This window comes from Eschscholzia californica, unplaced genomic scaffold, assembly GCF_041429995.1.
Source record: "Eschscholzia californica isolate CP2 unplaced genomic scaffold, dmEscCali1.0.p SCAF_1, whole genome shotgun sequence".
Lineage (NCBI taxonomy): Eukaryota > Viridiplantae > Streptophyta > Magnoliopsida > Ranunculales > Papaveraceae > Eschscholzia > Eschscholzia californica.
In genome coordinates, this window is record NW_028238198.1 from 27,834,640 (window position 1) to 27,861,730 (window position 27,091).

Consider the following 27,091-nt stretch of genomic DNA (forward strand, 5'->3'; position numbering starts at 1 on the left):
CATTGCAAGTCAATTGGCGATTGATGTAGCTAATATTTCGTCTTAATAAAATCAGGTCAAGGCTGCTCTTCTCATAAAAACAAAATTCATTTTAATTCAAATTTGTATATTTTAGTAAAGAAATAAAATAGACTATAGTAGCATTATGCCATTGTGGTAATGAAGAATTAAGATTTGGTGAAATAAATTGAATCACCCCTCAGAATGACCTTTGGCATTTTGCCAATTTGTTTGATAAAGATGTATCCAAATTGACAAGCACCTTTGGGGTTGGGGATGCTCTTAACTTGATTTTGTGCAAGGGGTTTACGTTATTAGCTTATAGGAAAAGAGTTGTGTTAACTTCTTCAGTAGACAAATGTATCAGTCAGTTATTTGTCCCCAAATATAGTAAAACATGAAATTTAAACTAACACTGTCTATAAGTATTTTCTTCATTGTCAACAAAAAATATTTATATATGTAAGTATTTTCTTCATACATCTTGAGGATTCTTAGTTGAAAGAATATTAAAACAGCGTATGTATATTCCTACATTAGGTCATTTTCTTAATAGAAGAAATTATCGGAATAGTGAATGAAAATGATAGGGCAGGGAAAGTTTGAGAGAAAGAGAAGGAAAATAATGAAAAAAAAAATGTTAAAGCAAATGAATTAGGAAAGAGTTGACATCAATTAATCCCCTATTGCAGTAGATTGTTTTAGGCTTGGGAGTGTTACCTCACTCAGTGTCTTACTCAATGAGAATGCGTAGATGAGACCATTTGCGTTAACTGTTTCAAATCGTTGCTATTTTCAACATTAATTTAACAAAAATATATAGTAAGTAAGATGCCACATCAACTGTTGAATTAAACTTGAATAAGACCATAAGGGAAAAAGGTTTCACATAGTTCGATTGATATCAAAAGCTTGTAAATGGGCAACCTTTCGTATTAGGCTTTTGCTCTTAGAATACTCAAGTGACGGGTGAGTTGCTATTTCTACAACAATGTTAATGGAAGCTTTAACTTCTCTGCATACATCATTTTGGACTTCGCTTTCTGTATCTAAGTATTTGAACAATTAGTACTTATGACATACCTAAACTTTTAATTTTAGTTTACCCTAATTCTGTTTTTCTTATTTATTAATTCTTTTTTTTTTTTGCATATATTGAGTTGTTATGAACTAGATTTTCTTAGAGTAAAAATGTCAAAAATTTGCTTAAATGAAAAAGGCTTGGGGTTCAGATGATTAAGTGATGGTGTGGAAAACATGTCAACGAGATTCTTTAAGAAAGACCCACCTTATGTTTAACGTACCAAACTCCAATTTCATACAACTTAAGTACCTAACAAAAAAATCGACTTTACACATGTCGTGAAACTTTATTCGTAAGTTTCACATTCGTTATGATTTTTGCAGTCTAAAACTATCTCGAAAAAACAAATTTTGATGAGAACTGGTCTTAAGGTTGTGCTTGTAATTTTGGAGAAAGTTTTATATTTTTTCTATTTTAAATGTATAAGAATATGGTACATAAAGTTGTTTTTCTTTCCCAATAGTAAAAAAGGGAATCAAACTCACCATAAGATTAGAAAAGTGAAAAAGGTTTTCATTGTAGGAAAGAAATATTTCACTAAACTGAAGGGGAAGGGGGCTTTTCACATAAAAAGTTATTTTTTACCTTCGTAGCTTGATTCCAAAATTCCAATCCCTTCATTTGGAGGAAGTTGTTTTGGGAGCCTCAACCACTATGTGCCCACTCAAAATGACATGCGAAGTAAGATGGAAGTGACACCTGCCTATTTTATAGGTCTAAGTTACGAGTGTGACCAAAACTGTAATTTAACTTGATTTTAAACAACGGGATATCTAAAACGAGACAGATCTACATACATTAATTTGTTCAATTTTCATTCTTAGTGTTTAGTACAGTAGATTAATTTGTTCAATTTTTTGCTTTAAACATTATTAACTCTTGCCAGAAGAACTAAAAACATGTGTTTAAGTGCGTTATGTAGATGATGGTCTACTGAGCTCTACATTATGAGAGTACAAACGTGCGCCCTAGAATATTTATGATAATTTTAATAGAGTTTGATCTTAAAATTCCAAGAAATAGATTAAGATGTCTAGGGTTTGGGTTTCTTTACTCCTTCTTGGTAAGTCCTTAACACATTGTTTTTATGCCCAAAAGTGAGTGGGTTAGTTATGCTAGTGCCGACAAGAATCAAGAGATCCACCTTCCCCACTTTTCTCTCCCTCTCATAGAACAAGAATACTCATTCTAATCAAAGAGAGAATAGTAGTAGTCCTTTAGTAGTGTATAAAGTCATATTCTAGTCAAGATTTTGACTCAATAATCACTTATTTTAATCTAAAATTATCCTTTTAAAATACTTTTTTGTGAGCTCAAAGTGCTTTTTGGAGGACCCTCCTCATATCATTAAGCTTGTAAAGCCAAATAAACACTTTAAAAGAAGAAATCCCATATATAAGGGTCCATAGTGAAATAATCTTGCTGGTTCAATCTTTATATTTCTATAATTGTGCTATGGAAGAGCATCACTAGTGGACATTGATAAACTTTTGTTTAATTTCTTATGCAAAAAAGCAATTCAAGTGGGTTTTCTTTTTCTTATTTTTTTGGAGTTTTTATAAAACAATTAGAAGTAAGTTTCGATAGAAGATTTTGAAATAATGTTTTTAAAATAATTAAATAAATTTTTTGTTTTGCTTTTGTAAAAATGACGCTAAGCGCCGATTAAGTACTACTGTTTGTATAATCCTTTCCATTAAGTATTCCATATATTCGAGTAAAATAGTCCAATTTGCAAAGAAAAAGTTTAGAATAAAATGCGGACAAACAATTAATTTTGAAATTGTTGTGACATTGACGCTCTAATGGTATTTTATTGCATATACAATTGTTTAATATAAATTATCTATTTATGGTTAGTTTATAATATGCTTTTTCGAGTTAACCAAATAAATTTTTATCTAGAGCATAGGCAATATATACATCTTTATTTATGCCTTTGATAGAGTTTATTTAAAATGTTCGCAAATGAAGTAGTTAAGAGCTAGTAGCTAGGTATAATTTCTCATTTTGAAGACGACAACCATCTTGATAAATTTATGTAGCTTAGTTCCAAAATCTTATATGTTTGCACTTAATATGAGAACATCAAAGTGTAATTTGGAATGGTATTATTGCTAACAATTTTGCGTATACCAAACAAAATCGAAAGCATACTTGATGGAACCCTATATAATTTCTTTCCTAATCCAAAATTCTAGAGCAAAAGTTGCTTTACCTTTTTCCACATGAACTACAGATTCTTATGGGGCTCTAGCTCTTCACTATACTTTTTAACTTTCTTAGAGTATATGTGAAGTGACAATCCCTTTGGTAAATTATCGAAATACCCAATTTTTTCCCAACTTCTATAGTTTGAGGTGGACATAAAGATCTATAAATTGTCTTGCACGCTTTCAACCTGATTTTTTTTTTTTTTTTTGTCACGTCATGCCCGTCGTTTTCTTTATTTGTGTTTCCCATTCTTTTCATGTTTCGGGAAATTTTTTAAAGTTAAAATTATTTTGTCACATGAACAAACTAAATTATAAAAAGAGAAAGATCTTAATTACATTATATAAACTTGATTTATAATATGTACTATACATAGTGACATTGAATCATTATTTAATTGCTAATACTACTAAATTAAGAAACCAATTAAGTACAATTAACAATGAAGGGATTAATTATACCTTCATCAACACTTATTAATTTATTAGCAGAAAAAGCTTCATAGAAATTGATCCAAACATCATCAACAATGATCTCTTCATCATTTTCATCTGCACCCATCTGCAGATTCCATTGAGTTTGAGAACTACTAGTCTCGCCCATTTCTTCGTTCCTTGCAAATCTACCTCTAATTCTTGGACGACTATCCGCTAGTGTTTTCCGACATGCATACTGTATTAAAGAATAAGTATAGGACAAAATATTATTAAAAGATAATTACTAGTAAGTAAAAAAATTATTCTTCTAGTAGCCAAGAGCTCATAATTGGTAAGGGTTGGAATCAAAAGTCGAAAGGTGAAATAAAGCATATTTAACTATTTAGGGATTATATTCTAAAACAAATTTAGCTCCTAAATGGTAATTGTATAGTTGATTAAAAGTTGAAAAGTGAGCTAAAGAGAATATAACAACCAACCTTGATTTTCTTGGTGAAGTTCCTTTGGTTTCTCTTCATCCTATATCTCTCTATTCTCTCTTTTCGTTCTTCTGCAGTGTAACGACCAACTTTATTTATTCCTTCAATTGTACAATTTTCATACGATAATGGACTTTCTGATCGTCCAATACGTTGAGCTATATTAATCATCTGGTACCAACAAAAAGAGGAGAATCTTAGCCTTCGTTTAGCAATTCATACCATTTTAGCTAAAACAATACATTCACATCTTTATTTCAATATGGGACCAAGATAATAGTTTTTCTTCTAATCTAAGCCACTCAAGATAAAATAGTAAGTGTAACTAAACCAAATAATTATCAATATTGACTCAAACTTAAAGCAAATGGAGCATTTTCACTAGTAGTCGTGCAGAATTACTCGAAGAATTATTAAGAAATTTTTTAGAAGAAAGTAGAAAATAGTCCTACCCATTTTTACTCCTTCATAGAAAATCATTTTCCCAAAATAGAAGTCTCCATTAACAAGGGTATTTTGGTCTTTTAATAAGATAACGACCATAACACTTTATTTTGTGATGGGAAATGCTAAAGTTACTAAAGATTTTGACAAAAAATAGTTCCCAGATGATGTGGCGGTTGTGGTTTGAAACTTTGACTAAATCTAAACCGTTGAGAGATGAATATCACAACCACCACATCAGCTGAGAACTTTCTTTTGTCAAAGTCCTTTGTAACTCTAGCATCTCCCGTTTGTGATCTAGTACAATAGTGTATGCCTCGAAAATTAAACAAAAATCTGAAGTCATTTAATAATATAACGACCAACTCGTACTTCTATTTGTCAAACACCAAGCTTTATTTTCTTTTTTTTAGGATATATACCTCCAGGTCGCCCGTGCTGTAAACCTTTCTGATTGGACAATTCTCCAAATCATCAGATAACATCTCATGATGGCTAGGTTCCTCGAGAAGCGAATAATTCGGATGATGATGATGATTATGATGATTATAAAACCCGTCCTTTTGAAACGAGTGACTACTTAAGCTTCTCTGAACCAAATGATGACCGGATCGTCCTTGATAATAATCTTGAAGGTAACAACTCGGTAGTGAACTCGGTGACTCATAACTACTACTACTACTATAATAACCAATTTCCGATTTAAGCGATTCTAATGCACTTAGTTCCTGAACTGAGTCGAACTCCGTAGTGGTGGTGGTGGTGGTGGTGGTGGTGGGAACAAGTAAAGGAGGAGGAGGAAAAGTATGGGTAGGAGTTGTTGTAGAGTAAATTGGTGGAGGAGTTGGGATTTGTGAGTCGTAAGGGAAGAAATCAGCGGTGGCGGTGGTGGTGGTGGTGACGGAGAAGAAATCGTCGTAATCATACATGTTGTCTTTCGGTATGATCGGAGAGTGGTGTTGTTGATGATGGAAATTGGAAGGGAGAGTTGGTAGTGTTTGTAATGAGGTGAACTCTCTTTAATACACTACTCAAGTGGTATCAAAGAAGTGGGATACAATGGGGATGCTGATATCCAACACTATATAGTTGCTCAGTTATACCATTAGACAAAGTTAGCTCAAAACTAACCACAATTGTCCCAGAAAGTTTTGCTATGTAAATGAAGACCAAAAAAAAAAAAGTGGACCTTGTTTTGACCCAATTGACTTGATTAGGTTATATACTTATATGGAGAGTAATATTAAGATTTAAATATTAAATTATTTGTTTTATTTCTTCATTTTCACTTCATCTTCACCACCGTTACTCCAGACCGCACCACCTCCTCCTACCATCACCCATTTTCTCTCTCCTTTTCCACAATCTCTCTTTTTCCGTAACTTCACTTTTTTTATATGTATCTGAGCAGTAGAAGAGTTTTTTTGTCCACAAAGAGAATTTGAGAGGAGTGAAAAGAATATAGAGGATGAGAATAAAATGGTGATGGTCAAATGTGGTGCAGATGAAGATGATGATAAGGAGGAGGAAGATCATTAAAATGAAGATGAGTGACTAATATACAAACATTTTAATATTTGGGTCTACAATAATGTTGATTTTTAACTTAATCAAGTCAATTGAACCAAATTAGATTGATCTGAAGTTTTCATACTCGCCCAACGAATAACATACCCCAAAGCAACGACCAAAAAATTATTGGCTGTAATAACTATAAGTGTTAAGTCCGGTTGGCTATAATAGTATGCCTAAACGGTGAGTTAGTCACAAATTAAGAGTTAAAACGCAATTAACCCTAACTATAATCTAGTAACAGGTGGGTTCTTGTTAGCAATTGTCCTACCATATGGATGATGACACTAACGATGACGTCAGCGTCCGTGGCGTTGACTGAAAGGAAAACTGATTTTATGAGATTGTATTGAATGAATTAGGGTTGGTTTGATGGAAGTCAACTTACTCATATGTCAAAATCTGAGAATGGGTCAACAGTAGATATTATGAGTTAAGGAAATTTTTCTTTTTCTTAAGGAGACATTGATTACAAAATTCATTTCCAAACATGATTTGTTATTGGGGATGAATGAATTGAATGCATTTTGATGTCCGTGTCACATTATTCATAAAGCCTTATAACTTACACGTCGTTATACATTTTATGCCTTTGCTGAAAGTGCTATTACAATAAGTTCAGATGAACTGGGATCAGTCCGAGTCTGTAGCCCAGATTCATATATTTTTTGTACTAAACTATATTTTACGTATTCAGAAATAATGGGTTAGAAAATATTTTGTTTACATCATTACAAACATCAAATAATATATTGATAGTGCCGGAGAATATCGGCAGTAGTAGACCTTTACATAGGGCTTTTGAAATACTTTTTTTGAGTTTATAACCCAAAAAACGAGTCCTAATAGGAGATATAGTCCTCTATAATCCTATAAAGGGTTTTAAAACCAAAATAATAATATAAATGGATATCTACTCCATTTGGTCTCATCTAGAGAGAAGACACAAATCCCTGGAATACCAAATAAATCTTAATTCCTAATCTAACCTTCCTCATATATTATAACTGATTTATCTTCAAAATTCATAAATATCTTCTTCCATTTTTATCTCCCACATTCTCTCTCCAATCACGTTTCTAAACAAAGTAAGGTTAGCTTCATTATTTTTAGTAACCGAACCTCTTTATTCTCTCCCTCTAAATCCGATTCACATAACAAAACCTCCATTAAACTCAGAAAGCTTGTTTCATCTTCATTAGAGCAGCTGTAAACACCTCCATTAAATCAGATTTAATATTGCTTTTCAGGTAATGTTAAAGGTTTTGGTTTCTTCTTTTCTGTTTAATGTTTTTCATCTTCATCTTTAACTTTGTTCATGGATTTCATTATAATCAAATTTTTCTCTCTATCATCTAATCAAATCTTCATCATTATTCAGTATTTTCTCTCTCTAAGATTCATAACCGATTTTATGATGTTAATGTTAAATCCGTCTTTGCAATTCATTTTATTCGATTAAGAAGTGTTTGTCTCTATGTATTTTGTTACTTTTTAGTAGTTTTAGATTATAGATTTTGATTTTTAGATCATTTTTTCAAATCTTCATCAAGGTTTCCGTACAATTTTTGATGCAGAGAAGATCTCGTACGATTTGTTATAACTGAATGCAAACGATATATAATTTAAAATAAATTACGGATCGTTTACAACAAATTACATATCATTTTTGATCCAGAGTAGATCTCGTACGATTTGGTTGTAACAGAATGTAAACGATATATAATTTACACAACATCACATGATGTTTACTGAACATAACACATACATAACGCAAACATCTTCTGTACGATGTTTTTATAATAGAATGTAAAATATATGTATTTTGTTACAAATTATACATACTTTATAAATAATATTAAAAACATCTTATAAATCTGCATAAATTATATATAATTTATTCAACATTACACGTACTTTTCCCCCAAAACAGTTGCCGTTTATAGTACAATAAATGTTCCAAAAATTGTATGTAATTTATTGCACATTATACTTATTTTTTTCACATAACAGTGACCTTGTGATTCAAACTAAAGTTATGTTTGTCTCATAACACATTATGAAGTTTAACAAACAGTATGCATAATTTATTCCATTATGCATGTCGTTTCTAGTAAATTATATGTTTTGCTGACAAATGTATATGTTTTCTTTTTGTAGTTTTGCCGTTACTTATGGAATTTCCTACAGAATCATCCAATCTAAGTAAGACCACAAAACTAAAATCTGATGGTTGGGATAAAATATTTACTGGAGTTGGTCATTTGTTTCCTGGTGGTGCAAAAGCATTTGGATATGCTCTTCGACAATATAGTGTAAATGTTGTTTGTCCTACTCAAGACTACATATGTTCTTCGACAATATAGTGTAAACGATTTTTTTGTAACAGAATGTAAACGATGTGTAATGTAAAAGAAATTATGTGTAATTTATTGAACATGACACACATACAGCTGATAAATTTCGTTGTATACATGACAAATGTTGGTTTCCTCGTCATAAATAACACATAATTTACGTATTTGTTTCATAATTTGTATTCGATGTGTATTTATGTATGAGTAAAAACGAAAACAAATGTTGTTGTAATGTTCCTAGAAAAATATACTATTTCCAAATCTGAAAATTAAGTGAGAGAAAGTGATATATAAGTTTTGTATATTAACCCCCAAATCACGCTAAATTGATCCCAGAAAATATACTCTTTCCAAATCTGAAAGTTTAGTGAGAGAAAATTGATTTGAATCGAAAAAAAACTTATATAGTAAGATAGAGAAAATTTGATTTCCTAATCTGTTTAGAGGAGAGAGAAATTATGATTTGTTTCTATCCGTTTTTTGCTAATAAATCCCCCAAATAACGCTCAAATTTGATTTCCTTCTTTTCAGCGTTTGATTAGTTTCTGGTAATGCGTTTCGAAGATTTAGGTTAGGATTTTTGGAAATGTTTCGTTTTGGGAAAGTTTTAATTTTGTTTTCTATAATTTATCCCAAATTCACGGTTAATTAAGTCGTTGGAATTTTCGATCCGGCCCCACAATCTAAAATCTCGCGAAAATGGTTTGGGACACGGATGGAATTGTTGTATAGATAGTAAGGGTTTTTAGACCCAAGAGCAAAAGGACTAAAAATCTATTTTTTTACAAGATTGGATCCTAAACCCTTTTTGAACATTATTTTGGTCCATATACCCACGGACTCTTTGAAATATTGTCTTTTTTCTTAAACCACTTTTGAAATATTGTTAAGATTTTTGTGAAGGTGAAAGAGGAAATGGAGGTGAACGTCACCCTTTATACCCATGTCAGTTGTTGTGTACGTGGTCAACAACCATTGACTCAAGTAAAAGAAAATCATGCTCACTTATAGCATTTTGGACGGGTGCTTTAAGCAACACCCAAACATATATATGTACTATGTGGTAATAGGCATTTCCATCCATTGTCGATGGATTATTAGGGCCTATTTTGTGTAAAATAAGAATTTGAATTTTGTTTTAATCTAAAATGCTTTAGAGCCTTCACTTATGATTAGGAAACGAGAAGATTTAACTATCAATATTGTGTAATAAGTGGTGTTTTTTTTAATAAAATCAATAAACCAATTACACACATTGATTATTACTTTTGACATAAATTATTTGAAACCCATGTGATGGGCATATGTAATTCCAATCATTAAAAATTAGGTCATGTAGATGGTTACTTTAGATTTTTAGGGTTTTTGTGATCATAACAAGAATGATAAAAGGAACAATAAAGTTTGCTACTATCTCACATTCTTTTGCTAGTTTTGATGACCTGAATGATAGTACTAAAACCCTAAATGTTTGAGCACACTTGTGTAAATTAGGGGACCCTTACCCCACTCTTTAGTGGCACTATTCAACACCCAAATTATTTTGACTCTACAGTGATATTATTTACATAATGCATAATGACTTGATTGAAATATGTTTCAAAGTAAATGTGACTATGTGAGTATTGTTGTTCAGTGGCAGACCTATCTAACTTAGCTAAAGTGGAATAGTTGGCATTCAGTTGGGCAGCTAGCGATGTTAACGTGTTAGGTCATGTTCATTTCAAATATATTGTTTTTTTTTTGAAACCCAAATATATTGTTATATGGTGTGAACTTTTTTTTTTGTTAAGGGTTATATGGTGTAAACTGGTTATCTAAACTAGTGTACCAGCGACAAACAAAGATGTGCAAACTTAAGTGGTTGTTTCTCGTTTAAGTTATTTATCTAAATCTGGTTTGTCTAAGTCTAATCTGTATCAATAAGAGGTAACAATAGTTGTTTTGGACAATGGTCCTTTAATTAAGACTAATTCTAGTAAGTCTGATTTAAGTGGACTTAAAATCAACCTAACTCATCCATTTAGACGAATCAGATATTTCCAAAACTTTTTTTAAACAAATATTCTCAAATCTAACATGAGCCTATTGTTGACAAACACCACCTAGAATTAGGGTAATTAGGTGTTTGAAAATTGGAAACATAAGTAGTTTTACCACCTTTTCTAGTAGATATAAGCATTTTAATTTTTGAACTAACATTTGGAACTAATTGAAAAGCATGTCTTTAGCCAGTTCCAAATGACAAATCTCTTCATGCAAGCTAGCTAGTTGGGGGGACACCCACTCCACTTGAGTAAAAAGGTAACAAAAAATCTAGTACAACATTGATATAACATAACAGACCAACTTGAGTACAAGTGCACAAGGTGGTCTAGTGGCACAATGTTGTACTTGTAAAACTAGTTTTGGTGGATTAAGAGTTCTACTGTGGGATAGTTGTTAAATAATACTACTTCCTTGAGATAGTGTTCGCCGTTGTGCTCAGTCAACCCGTTCCGTTTTTCATACACTACTAATTGGTTTGTACTTCGTCAAAATATGAAAGATAAGGAAGCTACAAGTATTCATCTCCCCTTACCTTCTTCATTTTTCATTTGAAAAATGTCATATGTTTTTATCGACCAGATTACTTCAGTTATTTGTTTTTTTAGTTCATAATTTACTATCTTAGTAACTTACACGTAAAAGGTGTATGTAGTCGTCCCTACCAAACTCTCTTTTTTTAAATTGAAAGAAACTCAAGTACAAGTGCCTTCCCATTAAGAGGGGTCCCCTTTCAACCAAGAAAGAGACACAAACTATATCACATCTCAATATCTCATGCAATGAAATTGGACATGAATTTGTAAGTGTTATATACCCCACTAAAGCTAGTTGACTTGTCCTGAATGAGTTAGGCTATTTAATGGATCATTACTTGAATTGAAAGTCCAATAGTTATCCTACTTATTATGCAGAAGAGTTGTCCTTTTGAATTTTGTAAAGTCATTGGGTTTTAATTGTGACCTAAGTTCAAATTTCACATGCAATTTAGTACAAACAAACTTTTAGGGAAACACTGCACTAGCAAGCTAGGTGGGTCGTCGGATTAGCTTAGTCAATGAATTTAGATTCGAATTCGTATAAGAATGGTTGAAAGATATGTTGGTAGTGCTTGATATAAAATTGAAGCTCTATGATCTAGAGAGTTCGTGTGTGGGTTTGCTTGCCTTTAGACAAACATTTTATTCTCCGATTCGAGATTAAAGATTTAGTGAGTTTTTTTTGTCATGGTTGTTCGCGATAGTTAAATTTTTTCATCAGAATTCCTTTATCAACTGATTTGGAAAAATAAAAGAACCCTTTTATGCTCAATCTTCTAAATAGTTACCCTGTCTATAAACAAGAAATATTGAAAAAGAATCTTTATAATTCAATTTAACTTTTCCTTGGCAAAATAGATATAATAATGCCTATATATCCCTAGAATGCTATATTGTGATTTTATTCATTAGGGTCAACATAATAGTCTCACCACTTTTTTTTTTTTTTTTGCAAAGTCTCACCACTTAGTTGTGGGTGACTTGCTAAAATTGGGAAAGAAGTTCGGATGTCCAAATCCTCCAATCTTCACTTTGATTTAGTCATTGAGGTTCTTTGTTTCAATGTGTGGGATGTGATATCTTTCAAAGACTTCAAATTAGAGGGATATTATGCTTATGGTAGTAGTGCTACAAAAGACTGAAATCTTAGAGTGTGACAAAGTTTCTTTTCTCCACTTCTTTTGTTTGCTTTTTTACCCAACTTGTCTCAATTTTGAAGTGATTTGTAGGGCATATTGCTTAAATGAGTTGAATTCTAAATAAGACATTAGGCAACATTTGTCGATGATCCAATTTTTTTTTTTTTTTGGCAAGATGTGGTAATTTGAGCCAGTTTGCAAGCACCTCAATTGATCCACAGGACGACCCTGAAGTCTAAACAGTTGAGTGCAAATTTCAGTGTCGTTATAAGATTGACTTCGCGGTATGTGAGGGCTAATCCGCCGCGGAGAAGGAACACCGAAATTACTTGACTGTTATCGTGGGAGTCGGGCTTAGCAATTCCCTAGTGCCTAAGAATTTCTCAATTTTACGTTCAAAGCTCAGTCTCCTGACAAAAACCAAATGCACTCACCATTTCTTTTATATGCACTCACATCTCCTTTGACTTGAATAACAACTTACCTTTGACGTGACTCACGTGAGTATATATAACAAAAATGGGGAGTGCATTTAAAATTTTCCTATAAAATTTCTCATCAAATAATGTCTAGTAAAATCCAATGGGAAATGTTTCATGCACTCACCTTTATTGTTATATGCACTCATATCTCCTCTGACTTGAACAACAAATATCATTGATGTAAGTGTATTTAAAATTTCCCAAATCCAATCCCTCCTCAATAGGCCCATTAAGCAATCCTTACTAAAAGCCCAGTAAATGTATCCTAAGGCCCTAAACTAAACATAGGTCTATTTAAACTGTTTTACTACAACCCATTGGTTTTGGGCAGGCCAAAGCAAACCTACTTGAATCAATTTCTTTTTTTTTTTATTTCATCTTGTTCAATTTTACAGGGCTGATTTAAATTCTTGTCATATTCTTAGCAAGAACACAAAGACAGTTAGTTAATCATTCTTGTACAAGACAATTCATTGTAAACCAGCTAAACCACCTTAAAAAGTTGGTGCTAGGGTTTCTTGAAACAAAGAAATTGGGTAAGCATAAGAGCCAAAGGATATTTTAGATTTGTCTTTGTTTGTTGTCAGATTAAGGGGAGTTCTTTTGATGTGGAAAAACAAGGAGTAAAAGTAAAGTATAAGCAGAAGAGAATAATACATAAAGAGTATTATCCAAGTAAAATAGTTTGTTTTCTCTCTCATAATGTCTTGTTGTTAGTAGAAAAGAAAAATCAAAACCTACCTTTTCTTTATTTCTTTTGGGTTCTTCTGAAACTATATTTTATACGTACAAATTACTGTGTAATACGGAGTAATAGTTTTGTGTCTCGTTTTGCTTCTTGGGTGATATTATTCTTCGTACTATCTTTCAATGAGACCATATTTTATGGAAATACCCATTTTCTCGGTGATGGTAGAATATATATTATATTGAGTTTACTCATTTTTAAAAAATCACATATTGAAACGATTGAAAATGTTAGTATTTCTTTTAGTATAGTCTCGTGGGTTAATTCAAATTGTCATCCGTACCCCAAAGAGATGGCTACATTGCCTACATAAGATAGCATGGGGCTGACGGTGGTTGTGTAAGCACGTGTGAGGGAATAAAATCGTTCTTCGATAGAATAAAAGTACTATCTTGCCAATATGGTCCCGATGGCACGTTCTTTGTCATGCACAATTCTCACGTGACAAGAACTTATATGCCAACACAAAAACTGAGATTCGTTACACAATCCAGCAATTCAATTTGCTAATTGGACAAATTTGTTACTTTTGTATAAAATGAATAGTTTAGTGTCTACTTAGAAGACTGAATGCACAAGTTATTTAGCTTTTCCCTCTTAATTGCCTATATATTCAGAATATTAGGCCACCACTACAAAGAAAAGTCGAGAAACTATCTTTCAATTTGCTAATTTCAATATCTCATCAAAAAAAAAAAAATTTGCTAATTTCAAAGAAAACCCAATTTTACCTAAAATACTTTAATATTTAAAATCAACCAACAATAATAGAAAAAAAAAATTGAATATCTCTCTCTCTCTCTCTGAAAAAAACTCATAAACAAGTGATAAAAAACATCATGTTGTAATTTGCTTTTCAGTCCCCACAATGTTATTAAAACATATAAGATGTTTAGATTTTTGTCCATGAATTTTAAGTTTCCTTCTTAAAAAAAAAATGTTATATCATCACGAAAATGTGTAATTTTGTAAATTTCTTCAAATAAAGCTTCATTTTCTGGACAACTAGTTGGCTCGTCCTACATTTTTTTTTTTTCTCCTATTAGCTTTTGTAATAGTTTGAATGTTTCCATTGGTTTATAGGGTTTCTCAACGTTTGTATAGCATTTCTCAAGAAGTATGACTTATAGAGGGTTATTTCCGGAAAATTAGGAAACATCAAGAGATCTAATACTAGTAATTATTAAGAGTTTCATATTTAAATCCTAACAAGTGTCCCTTTCTTATTCGTTCCCCTTTTTTAAATTAAAGTTGAGAAAATAACGATAAGCTATCACGTATCATCTTTAACGGTCACAAAATATGTTAAAACGGCTACTATTAACGACGTTAACATTTATCCTTCGACTATAAACGTTTATCTAACGGTACAATTTAATTTCAATTCTCTCTTTCTTCTCTCTCTTCTACTCTCTCTCTCTATCTCTACTTCTTCCACTCTAATATTCAATCTCCTTCTCTCGACTTTCTTCTACAAAGATTCAAATTAAGCTCATACCTTTTCAGATTCTGCGATTTTTATTCTTCGAATCAGATTTTTGGATTGTTTTTTCTTCCACATTTGAAGTTTTATTTAATCGGCCGGCAGTTGATTGAAGGTAAAGATTAGCTGATTCAAACTATCTCATTCTCTCTAGTCATTTTTTTTTCTCGTTTGATGATTATTAAGTTTGGTAGTTGATTTTGATCTGACTGGCGAATTAACTGTATTTGTTTGTTTTTAGTAATTTTAACGATAAAAATCTGGTATTTTTTTAGTTCATTTTTTCTGTTGATTATATATATATATATATATCATGTCATTATTTATGTTTTGGTTGACTCTTTAGAAGTATCTTTAATGGATCTTGATTTCTTTCGTTCTTGATTTTACTCAATGAATCGGTCGGTACTTGATGAATATTTTTGAATCGGTTCTGATTTTGTAACATTTTGATGTTTTAGGTTTTAAAGTTTGATTTTTTTTATTGATTGAACTGATTTACAGGAAGAAAGTAGGAGATTCATTGAAGTATTTAGGGATGGAATCATTACAATCTCAGCTTCAGAGAAGAGGAGGAGGAGGAGGGGGTTTAGTTTCTCTTTCACCATCTCAAACCCCTCGTTCAAGCGATAAGGTCACAAGAGATTTACGATCTGCAGATGGAAATTCTAGTCATAAACATGATAGAGAAAAAGGTGTCAATGTTCAAGTTATTCTTAGATGCAGGTAAGGAGATTTTCATTTTTTTTTTTTTGAAACCTAATTTCATTATGATTTTAGGGTTTGGTTTCTTAATGTTGAACTATAATGGTTTTTTTTTTTTTTGTTTCGAGTTTAGGCCTTTAAGCGATGACGAGACGAGGGTTAACACGCCAGTAGTAATTTCTTGTAATGAAAATAGAAGAGAAGTATCTGCAGTTCAGAACATTGCCAACAAGCAAATTGATAGAACATTTGCATTTGACAAGGTTTAAGAGACTTTTATTTTTTTTCCTTTTGTATGTTCAAAACTTCAAATTCTTGCAAATTGTAGTTATATTGAGTAGGATTTTGGGATTATAATTGTTGAAGTAGTTTACCTGTTCAAAATTTTGTTTAGGTTTTTGGTCCTACATCTAAACAGCAAGACTTGTATGAACAAGCTGTATCTCCTATAGTTAATGAAGTTCTAGAGGGATATAATTGCACCATTTTCGCATATGGACAGACGGGTACTGGAAAAACATACACCATGGAAGGAGGAGGAAGAAAAGCAAAGGTTTTATATGGTTATTCTTAGTCAAGAAAGAATTTAATTTGTAGAATTTGATATTTTAGATTTTTGATACCTAATAAGCGGTTGATTTTGGTGTATTGCAGAATGGGGAATTCCCACATGATGCAGGTGTTATTCCTAGATCGGTTCGGGAAATTTTTGATATACTCGAAGCTCAGAATGCTGAGTATAGTATGAAAGTTACATTTTTGGAGTTGTACAATGAAGAAATAACCGATCTTTTGGCTCCAGAAGAACTGTCAAAATTCATTGATGACAAGTCTAAGAAGCCAATTGCTCTAATGGAAGATGGGAAGGGAGGTGTTCTCGTGAGAGGTCTTGAAGAAGAGATAGTAACTACTGCCAATGAAATATATAAAATATTGGAAAAAGGATCGTCCAAAAGGCGAACTGCAGAAACTCTGCTTAACAAGCAAAGTAGTCGTTCTCACTCAATATTTTCAATCACCATTCATATTAAGGAGTGTACACCGGAAGGAGAAGAGCTAATTAAATGTGGAAAGCTTAATCTTGTTGATCTTGCTGGTTCTGAGAACATATCACGTTCCGGTGCTAGAGAGGTATCATTTTCATAAAACTACTATGGTCCTACTATTAATTAGTGTTTCAATAGCCCATTTTATGAGGTTTTCTGCGTTTCATATGTGCATTATACTATATCTGCATTCTGCTAAGATTTTCTAGCTCTAAATGAGGTTTTCATGGTTGCAGGGAAGAGCAAGAGAAGCAGGAGAAATCAACAAAAGCTTGCTTACTCTTGGTCGTTGCATAAACGCACTTGTTGAGCATTCTGGTCACATTCCATACAGGTATAACTTGTAATTCTGTTATAACAGTTATTATCTCCGGTATGTAAGAAAAATGGGTTAGGGGAGAAGCATTAAACAAGCATTGTTTGATATCAGAGATAGCAAGTTGACGCGATTACTCAGGGATTCATTGGGAGGGAAAACAAAAACATGCATTATTGCTACTATATCACCTTCAATTCACTGTTTGGAAGAGACACTTAGCACCCTAGACTACGCACACCGTGCTAAAAATATCAAGAACAAGCCAGAGGTCAGAAATTTGATTTGCTGCTTTTATTTCTTGAGCCCACTTCGCTGCTAATCTTTTCTTGAACCATATCTTGACAGTTCCAATCTCTTTGAACTCTTTTCAGGTGAACCAGAAGATGATGAAATCTGCTGTAATTAAGGATTTGTATTCTGAGATTGATCGCCTTAAGCAAGGTTATTAAATGCTTCCTAGCTCAACTGCTTGAAATGTTGTTTAATTATTTTTTTTCCTTCTTAGTAATTGTTCTTCTGATCATGATGTTATTGTAAGTAACCTAGTACTCAAAATTATGGCTTCCTAATTGCAGAGGTATATGCTGCAAGAGAGAAAAATGGCATCTACATACCCCGTGATCGTTATCTTCAGGATGAAGCTGAGAAGAAGGTTTGCACATATTTTTCCATTCAGTCGCATGATTTATATATTATTTTCCAAACAGAGTTAGATACTCAACTTGTTTCTCCAGGCTATGGCTGAGAAAATAGAGCACATGGAACTCAACTCAGAATCCAAGGACAAGGTATATACTACAATCTGGCTTCCACATTCAGTTATTTAAAAGTTATTCCTCTCCTATCATAGAGATTTGACATTTGACCAACTATTGGTGTGTTGTGAACAGCAACTACTGGGGCTTCAAGAACTTTACAATGCTCAGCAACTGTTGACTGCTGAATTAACTGAAAAACTCGAAAAGACACAGGTAATATTAGGTTTATATACTCATTTGTAGCATATAGGATTTCATGATTAACTGGGAGCCGATGTTTATAACATTGCGATTTATTATTCTTTGGGATTTTTCAGTGCAATAGATATTATTTCTTTTGTTCAGAAAATATACTGTTAATTCATGCTCAATACCTCTTTAGCATCTTATCTTTAATGCAAGAAAGTATAAGTTTCTTTTACCTTTTCCTTTCTGCAGAAAAAACTTGAGAACACAGAAAGTGCACTGATTGATCTAGAAGAGAGATATCGACAGGCGAATGCAACAATTAAAGAAAAAGAATTTTTCATCTCTAATCTTCTCCGATCAGGTAGACTGATGACCATTACATGTTGGATTCTGTTCCCCTTCTTTTATTGCTTCCTTCGACTGGACATGGTTCTTGCCAGTACCACCAAACTGATATGTCCATAGTTTCCGGCTCATGCTAGCTTTCTTAGTCATTTTTTTATCAACTTTGCAGAGAAAGCACTCACTGAACGAGCATTTGAACTTCGATCAGAGCTAGAGAATGCAGCTTCCGATGTCTCAGGATTGTTCGCCAAAATTGGTTAGTGTCCATGTGAAATTGATGAATATGCTTATATTTTCATGGAGAATTCCGAAGTATTATTATTGGCTCTAAAACTCACTTCATTGTGGCCGGTCTGCAGAACGCAAGGATAAAATAGAAGATGGAAACAGAAACATTGTGCAGAAATTCCAATCTCAATTGACTCAGCAACTTGAGGTCTTGCAGAAGACTGTTTCAGCTTCCACAGTACAACAGGAAAAACAACTTCAAGAAATGGAGGAAGATATGAGTTCCTTTGTTTCCACAAAAGAAGAGGTATGAAGTAAATTTATGATAATCATATTACAAAAGCTTGATTAGCAGTCTGGACTTCAACTAATAATTGTACCTTATGGTCTATTTTAGGCTACTGAAAAACTTCGTTGCCGGGTAGGAGATCTACAAACCATGTACAACATGGGAGTGAAAACTTTGGATGAGTTAGCAGGAGAACTTGATGAAAATTCTCAATCAACTTTCGCTAATATAAATTCAAAAGTCTCTGAGCATTCATCTGCCCTTGAGGATGTAAGTCTAGCTATTGTTTTACTCTTGATCTAGTGAAATTCAAGTTTCTGAGACAAAAACATATTGTATTCTTGTCAGTTTGCGATTACGGTACCTATGAATTACCCTTTTATTTGAGACAAATGAATCTGTTCCTTCTGATTATCCTACTTCCAATTTGTTACTCTATTGATCTTTCTTTTCTTTGTCGTGGATCAGCTTTTGAAAGGCATAGCTTCGGAGGCTGATTCTGTACTTACTGAACTCCAAATGAGCCTTTCCAACCAAGGAGAGAAGCTGACGGCATATGCACAACAACAGCGTGAGGTCAGCAAATAAACTTAAACTCTGAGTTGCCTATGGAGCGTTAGCGTTTCTTATTCAATTTTCTATGACTTGAGAATAGGGATACTCAAGAGCAGTGGAAACCACACGATCTATTTCTAAAACTACAGTGGATTTCTTCAAGACATTAGACATGCACGCTTCTAAACTCTCCCACATAGTTGAGGAATCACAAAATGTCCAGGGTCAGAAACTATGTGAGCTTGAAAAGAAATACGAGGTATTTCCTTTCTCCACTTGTACTTATATGTGGTTAACGTCTTATCTTGCGAACAGTACTAAATTCTATGTCTACTCATTTAGGAGTGTGCTGCTAATGAAGAAAAGCAACTACTAGAAAAAGTGGCAGAGCTGCTGGCAAGTTCAAGTGCAAGGAAGAAAAAGCTGGTATGTATTAGATGAGCAGGTCTTTTGATTTTTACCTTTTGAAACTACTAAATTGATGTTTTTTTGCTACCGAGTTGCCCATGCTATTATTGGCTCACTTTGGGGTGAAATATAAACTATTACGAGACATGAAGTAGCTTTGAACATAATCTAGGTAAACTATAAATAAGATAGATAATACGTGGTTCGGTACAGGCTGTAGGCAAAATCTGGTTTCGGGTTTCCTTCGAATATGTCTGTTATATGGATTCTAGAGACTGATATAACAAGGTCGGTAGGTAATAAAGTTGACAGTTCAAAAAACAGGCTAGAGTTAGGAATTTTTTATTGAAAGAACTTCTGCTCTGAAGGATTTTGACAAGAAACTTACTCTTCAATATACCTATTTTTTCAGGTCCAAACAGCAGTTGATGATCTCCGGGAGACTGCTGTTAGCAGAACTGGTGAAATACGTCAAGAAATGTCAACCATGCAAGATTTCACTTCAGCGGTTAAAGACGAATGGTCAATTTTCATGGAGAAAACTGAAAACAATTACTGTGATGATACTGCCACAGTTGAGAGTGGAAAGAATGGCTTGGATGAAAGTCTTCACCATTGGTAAGACTTCTAAATCTGCTCAGACATAGAACACTGTTCAATGTGTATTCTTTTCTTCCCTTAACTCTCTCAACTGGTTGCAGTATGACAAAGGCAAAAATGGGTGCACAACAATGGATAACTGCCAAGGAATCACTTCTCAGTTTGGAGAATGGCAATGTCGTAGCTTTAGATTCCATCATTCAGTAAGTTCGTCTATGATGGTCATACTGAGTCTATTTTTTCTTTTGAAAAGTTTGAATGAATATATTAAAGAAGAATTGAAAACCGCAACATCAACATGATGGATTTCAATCCTAAAAAAGGACTCAGATGGCCTAAACATGGAATCATGATAAAACGTAAATTCCACCGCTTTGAAGAGCACATAATTCTTATCTTTCCATATGTTTCATACTCTAACCATGGTATCCCAATCAGCACACGATTCCTATCTTTCGCATAATGGTACCCCGATTAGACATAAGTTCCACATCCACTGTAGAGCACATGATTCCATGGTGTCCTGACCAAACGTAAATTCCACCGACTCTGAAGAACATATGATTCCTATTTTTCCGTATGTACCGTAGTATGGCATGTGGGATGAGTTTCTGTGTTTGTCCTCCCCTTTCTGGTAATGTGACTCCCTCCTAACTGGGTCATAAATTAAATTCAAAACTATTCCAGAAGAAACTCCAACGTTTCCTTTCTTACAAGTTACAACTTGACAGTGAACCGTGAGATGATTGAACATCTGCTTTACACGTGTAGCATCTCTTAGTGAGTAAATGTGTCCTAATCATAGTCGTATCATTAGTATTTGAAGCTACCAAAAATTGAAGTATATTTAATAGTATCTCTGTTTTCTGTTTTATTAAAAGTATTAAGTTTAGTTAGAATTAAAATGATGCCTGGCTTAGCCCAACCATATAGGCAGGGAATGAATATTCTCCTCGATTGCTCCTATCTTATGTTTCTTTATTGCTTTTAGTAATATATCTAGTTCATAACTTGAGACTGTTCAACTTGAACGTTGTTTTCTTTTACTTGTAGGGGTGGAACGGAAGCGAATCAAATGCTTCGTGCTCGGCTATCTTCAGCTGCCTCGTCTGCTCTTGAAGACGTGGATACTGCAAACAAGAATCTACTTTCTTCCATTGACTGTAAGTTCTTTATCATACAAAACAGCTGAGTAATGTGTAGTTATGCATTTTAATTGAAACGAAAAACTTGCAGACGGATTGAAACTTGATCACGAGGCACGAGGGAATATCAGTTCTACGATCGGTCCCTGCCGTGAGGATTTGAGGGAATTGAAAAGTGGTCACTACCACAAGATTGTCGAAATCAAAGAGAATGCAGGAAACTGTCTAGAAAAAGAATATAAGGTAAGTAGTGTTGGATCTTTAGATAGTAGTGTTGGATCTTTAGATAGTATTTACGCCAGTGTTTCTTTGAGTGTCTGAATCTGACTCGTTCGAGTCTGATTTGTCTTCTCGTGGTCAATGATCCAATAGTCATTTCAGCTAATGGATTCTTAGTTCATACTTATTTTACGTCTGGCTCAATCAAACCGAAAATCAGCCCGAGTTAGTAATTTAGATGACTCAGACGCTTGAGTCAGATAAAAACGTTATGAACTCTGACTCCATATGTGAAAATTGAAATCCTTTTTTTCAGGTGGATGAACCTTCTTGTTCAACACCAAAGAAGCGATCATTGACTCTACCAAGTATGACATCTATTGAAGAACTCAGAACTCCACCATTTGAGGAGTTACTAAAGTCATTTTGGGATTCAAAGTCTACTAAACAAGCGAACGGAGACGTAAAACATCTTTCAGGAGCACACGAGGCCGCGCAATCCTTGAGAGACTCAAGGCTTCCACTCACTACCATTAACTAAATGGTAAGAAGAGATCAATGAGATGAGAATACAAGTAGAGAGTGCCTTGTACAGAAAACATGGCCAACTATACAAGATTAAGTTTGATTTTTTCATTTTTTATGGTCTTGAGGAGTTTCAATTCTTTGATTTCCTCTATTTTTTTAATTGAGTGTATTAGGATTACTTATTACCACTTGAGTATTTTGAGAGAGATGTGTATTAAAAAAGGTTTTGGTATATTAATTGTCATGATTATTTATGATTAGATACGATATTTTCTATGTTGGTTGAGTTTTTCGGTTCCACCATGGCGAACAAAGTTTCTCTTCGGGGAACTTTGGTAGATGGTTCCAGTTAAAGTTATTGTCGTCGCTCTAGAATTTGTCTAAAGATAAATAATGTTGTAGTTTGTCTAATGATGGCAGCTTCGCTGCTTATTTCGTCTCTCTTGATGTATCTGAAAGGTTGCTTTTTATTCTCATCTTTGTCGTATATAACATAAGAAAAGCTAGTTATCACAAATTCATCTTTTACATTTTTTTTTATCAAGTTACAAGGAATCATATATTTCCTGAAAATAAGTTACCTAAAAACTCTGAAACACAACAATCTTATGCTTATTTCAAATGCTCAAGCCATACTAAAAATAGTACGTCACTTCAAATCCTTTATACAGTATCTCACAATTTAGAAAGGGATTTCTTAGGAAAAACCTTCCTCTTGTGCTTGATTCCGAACGGAGTAACCTCGGGTTTACAAGCGTCGGATCCGTGCCAGACATGTTGAGGAAGGTACCGACGAAAATAGAATTCAGTCGAGGATAAATGAGTTGCTCCAGAGACACGAACTTGAGCAAAACCAGGACGCCATTTATCGTTTCCCATTGACTTAAGATATAAATAACAAATAGGTGTTTGAACACACTGACTTGTTACTTGAAATTCATCAATTGTACATACTTGGAATGGTTTTTTCGGGCTTTCATCGTAGACGTCAGGCTGTAAAGGATCAACCTGTCTCATGTGCTTGGTGTTGAGATGTTTCACTACAATGTCATTGAATTTGGTATCTCCAAATCTTAAGCTTACGTTGTTTGATGTTGCAGCTCCTTGTGTACATGTTGTTTCTATTACAATAGTATAAGTGCAATTCTCCTGCAGTTAATGCAGTAAAAATTCACATTAAACCTTACGTAATGTTTGTTTTTATATGACTTATGGTCTGAATTGACTCCAAGGGTAATTTCATTTGATTTTGGGATGCATTTGAGTCGGACAATTCAGGTTCAGGCATATCATATTTGTACGATTAGAAAAAAGAACACATTATATGAGTATTTAATTCTTTCACTGATTTTCTTACCTGTGTTGCTGAAATTGATGGGAGGCCATTAGCTTCTTCCATGCCAATAGAGAAACCAGAAATTAAGAGAACAAAGAAAACACAAAAGATTGTTTGCCATGATCTCTTCTCCATCTTCAAGTTAAGTTACAAAAAAAGATGAAAAAACTCTTTGATTTCTTAAGTTGATATGCCACTTGAGTTTTATAGGGAGGTTTAAATCAACTGTAGGTTGTTACTTGTCAGGTTGAAAAAGTAAAGATTCCACACTTTACTCTATTATTTTAGAGTAAAAATCATGTAACCCTAGTTTGGATTAAAGGTGAAGGTTCCTTATCTTTCTATAGCTTTACCCTTTATTTACTAAGGTATTAATTCTTTGATTATTATTTGGTAATTAGTATCTAGGTGTTAATCTTTAACAATAATCACTTCTTTTATTGATTAAGGAGAGACCTTTAGAAGAAGTTTAGGTATTTTATCAATAAAAGAAGAAGAAGAAGATAGGTTTAGACGTTTAGTAATTATTGTTGTGCCATCATTCTTAATTTGTTTCGTGGCCATGGTTGTATTTATTTACCATTGCATCCTAAGATCCTCGTATTTCAATTTTAAGGATTAGATAAAAAAAAAATTAAGTAGACTGATCACCTAATAAGACTAGCTTATTTTCTTAGTCAAGGATCACCTAGTAAGACTGATCCTCGTATTTCAGGATTAGCTTGAATCTTAATATACACCCCAATTTCTACCCATTCGGTTTCCCGAGTGAGTTCCCTAATCAGATTTTTAGTACCTTAGATCATTCTTCTCCGCTTCTTCGATTTTGCTTGGTTCTTCTTGGATTGATGAATCTTCAACATTGTTTCGAAAATGAGTAGTACCCACGGAACCCATAGAAGTTGAACTTGTTATTGAGCTAATTGATGATCAGGATTTGATAAACCACACTCTGAGTCAGTGTTTGATTTTTTTTTTTTGTTGAAGGGAGTCATTGTTTGATATGCTTCTTGAAGTTGATAAATCTGAGTTCTGTTCTTTGGGTTCATTCAGATCTGAATCATTTGTGGATGAACTCTTATCTTGTAGTAAAGGTGATGAAAGTTTAAAAAAATTCCATCTTTGTGGATGAACTCTTATTTTGTTATGTTCAATCTTTCAAGTGTTAATCTGTGTTTCACTGATTGCATCCTTTTCACTCTACAACTTTATTAAAAAACGATCACCTTGATAATCTCAGGGAAGTGGTTCAAACATTTCGACATGAGACTCTTTGGACTTGACTGAGAAGTTGGGGACCAAAGCTCCCCGAGGAACCTATCGTCTTCCATCCTAAATAAGCTTCTTTGTTTACAAGTGATCTCCCTCTGAAACTATGTTAGTCGGTAAGGACTGAGAAGATCGCCAAACCCACAAGAGTTAATCTCTTTTCCATTTGTGTCAACAGTCAACGATCCTGGATTGGAGTGGTTACCAAGTTGGTTTCCACCCTTGAGGTCCTGGGTTCGAGACACGGAGTCATACTCCTTAAGTAAGCTGACAATTATAAAAATAAAATAAAAATATATTCATTTGTTATCTCAAATTTGCACCCAACACAACTACCAGCTATACTTGAATCATTGTCATTCGCGAAATTTTCAAATTCTAAACCTCATTAAATTCAATATGACCTCAATTAGCAAATCAAATACAAATGTAGCTGCAAAAATGTAAAAAATACACCAATAACTTCAACTCTCCTCCTCCTCCTCCTCCACACTTTGTGTCTCTTCAGAAGTAAAAAGGAAACTGAAATCAATAACATCATCATAATCAATAGGACTAGTACTAGTAGTATGTCTACTCTCATCATCTTGTCCAACGAATTCGGCAAGGCAACCCGTTAATGGCTGTATCTCAAGATTATAATATTGTTCACAACCCAAATAATTGCAAGTCGAAATCAATGAGTTTCTTCCTTCCCAAGATGAAGAATCCTGAGGAGTCGATCCATGAAGTATCGATGATAAATCTCCACAATCAGTAGCATTCCCATACATTGAGTATCGAGGCGTATCCGGATCACCACCACCATATCCGGATGAAGGAGCAAAAGTAGAAACGTGAGGAGTCGATCCGTAAACTATCAATGATAAGTCTCCACAATCAGTAGCATTCCCATGCATTGGGTATCCAGCAGTAGTATCCGGATCACCACCACCACCATATCTTGATAATAATACTAAATGGGTTTAATTAATCTTCTGTTTTTTTCCATTAAACAATTCCAATTCCTTGTCTAATCTTGCTTTTTCCCACTTAGGTTTCAACATAACTTCAAATTGTGTCAAAGACTGAAAGAGTGATATTTATAAGTAACAAAGGCCGGAAACAAAGAGTGAGAAACTCCCCAGGCAGGCGGTTAATCAGTAGACTGAGAATTGTGAGTGATTTAAGTACTACTTATTAGGAGTAACAAACACTCACGCGGTTAATTACTAATTATTTTAGAAACTTCTTAAACTCTCACTGATCAGACAAATGTTTCTAACTTTGCAAGTACTTACTACTACTACTAAACACAACAACCAATTAAACAAACATCCTACCCTATTAACTTTCTATTTTTGAACTCGTCTCCACTAAGAGATCTTTTTATACACTTGGCACTTGGGTAAGTGGCTACTACCCAAGTGAGAAGTGCCATGGTAATAATAAGGTTTAATGTAGAAATAGTAATAAAGGATTTGGAACCTTCTTAAATATTTCTAATTAATGATGAAGAAGAAAGTTGAAACAATTATTAATCAAACTCAAGATGATGATCATTCTAAGCTCTTACTCCCTGTTTCTGGAGATGATTATGGGTTTATCAAGACATTAACAACAAAGGAGTCATTAAAAGAATTTAAAGATTTATTGGAATCTAAATTGCAGATATTGAAAGAGAGGAAACTGGAATTGTCTAAAGAGAAGGCCAAGGACTTGTTGACCTGATGAACCAAGTTGACGGTCTATCACCACCACCATACATGGATGATACTAAATGGGTTTGATCATAATCCTCTCACAAACCCAAGAAGTTCACCATCAATCTTAGGTTTTCTTCTATTTACACAAATATTCCAATTTCTTCTCTTCTAGTTTTCTGCAACTTAGAGTCCAATAAACCATTAAATTCTCTCAATGACCCCATTGTAGTTATGTCTTGGTAAACCCATAATCATCTCCACAAACAAGGACTAAGAGCTTAGAATTTTCATCATGATTTTGAGTTTGATTCATCTCTGTATCAAATTTCTTCTTCCTCGTTACATTTTGATAAAAATCAAATAAATTACTTGAATGCTTCTTCCTATCTTTATATAGCGGCCGTGGGTGTGCCTTAATAACTAGTATGATTCTTGGAATTATA

At 33.5% G+C, this 27,091-nt stretch overlaps 3 protein-coding genes across 5 annotated transcripts; 1 reads left to right on the forward strand and 2 right to left on the reverse strand.

Moving 5' to 3' along the window:
• Positions 1 to 3,628: 3,628 nt before the first annotated feature.
• On the reverse strand, positions 3,629 to 5,714 carry LOC147565720 (CCT motif family protein). The gene is made up of 3 exons (XM_086652218.1): positions 5,081 to 5,714; positions 4,215 to 4,385; positions 3,629 to 3,970 (listed from the first exon to the last, which is right to left on the reverse strand). Exons 1-3 carry the CDS (start codon positions 5,585 to 5,587, stop codon positions 3,725 to 3,727), a joined length of 924 nt encoding a protein of 307 aa, XP_086508344.1. The 5' UTR covers positions 5,588 to 5,714; the 3' UTR covers positions 3,629 to 3,724.
• Positions 5,715 to 14,879: 9,165 nt separating this feature from the next.
• LOC147565721 (kinesin-like protein KIN-5D) lies at positions 14,880 to 22,618 on the forward strand. 3 transcript variants are annotated; one of them, XM_086652220.1, is made up of 23 exons: positions 14,880 to 15,139; positions 15,529 to 15,750; positions 15,863 to 15,992; positions 16,124 to 16,282; positions 16,384 to 16,860; positions 17,012 to 17,109; positions 17,206 to 17,362; positions 17,466 to 17,535; positions 17,670 to 17,746; positions 17,829 to 17,882; positions 17,985 to 18,065; positions 18,291 to 18,402; positions 18,556 to 18,642; positions 18,746 to 18,921; positions 19,012 to 19,173; positions 19,372 to 19,479; positions 19,559 to 19,717; positions 19,801 to 19,884; positions 20,279 to 20,484; positions 20,568 to 20,669; positions 21,520 to 21,629; positions 21,703 to 21,854; positions 22,147 to 22,618. In XM_086652220.1, exons 2-23 carry the CDS (start codon positions 15,563 to 15,565, stop codon positions 22,369 to 22,371), a joined length of 3,174 nt encoding a protein of 1,057 aa, XP_086508346.1. In that variant the 5' UTR covers positions 14,880 to 15,139; positions 15,529 to 15,562; the 3' UTR covers positions 22,372 to 22,618. The 3 variants fall into 3 exon arrangements, 2 of the variants coding, with proteins under 2 accessions (XP_086508346.1, XP_086508345.1); XR_015230266.1 differs by having other exon boundaries at positions 14,888 to 15,139; positions 20,568 to 21,258; positions 21,387 to 21,629; XM_086652219.1 differs by lacking the exon at positions 14,880 to 15,139 and adding an exon at positions 15,288 to 15,425.
• Positions 22,619 to 22,865: 247 nt separating this feature from the next.
• Positions 22,866 to 23,882, reverse strand: LOC147565722 (embryo-specific protein ATS3A-like). Its single transcript, XM_086652221.1, has 2 exons — positions 23,716 to 23,882; positions 22,866 to 23,507 (listed from the first exon to the last, which is right to left on the reverse strand). Exons 1-2 carry the CDS (start codon positions 23,827 to 23,829, stop codon positions 23,034 to 23,036), a joined length of 588 nt encoding a protein of 195 aa, XP_086508347.1. The 5' UTR covers positions 23,830 to 23,882; the 3' UTR covers positions 22,866 to 23,033.
• Between the last annotated feature and the right edge of the window lie 3,209 nt (positions 23,883 to 27,091).

Coding starts and splice junctions, on each gene's coding strand:
- LOC147565720 (XM_086652218.1), bottom strand. CDS start 5,587: ATGTATGATTACGACGATTTCTTCTCCGTCACCACCACCACCACCGCC. Junction 4,386..5,080: donor ACAGCACGGGCGACCTGGAG/GTATATATCCTA, acceptor TGTTGGTACCAG/ATGATTAATATAGCTCAACG. Junction 3,971..4,214: donor ACTTCACCAAGAAAATCAAG/GTTGGTTGTTAT, acceptor TCTTTAATACAG/TATGCATGTCGGAAAACACT.
- LOC147565721 (XM_086652219.1), top strand. Junction 16,283..16,383: donor GAGGAGGAAGAAAAGCAAAG/GTTTTATATGGT, acceptor GGTGTATTGCAG/AATGGGGAATTCCCACATGA. Junction 19,174..19,371: donor ATTCATCTGCCCTTGAGGAT/GTAAGTCTAGCT, acceptor GTCGTGGATCAG/CTTTTGAAAGGCATAGCTTC.
- LOC147565722 (XM_086652221.1), bottom strand. CDS start 23,829: ATGGAGAAGAGATCATGGCAAACAATCTTTTGTGTTTTCTTTGTTCTC. Junction 23,508..23,715: donor CATCAATTTCAGCAACACAG/GTAAGAAAATCA, acceptor CATTAACTGCAG/GAGAATTGCACTTATACTAT.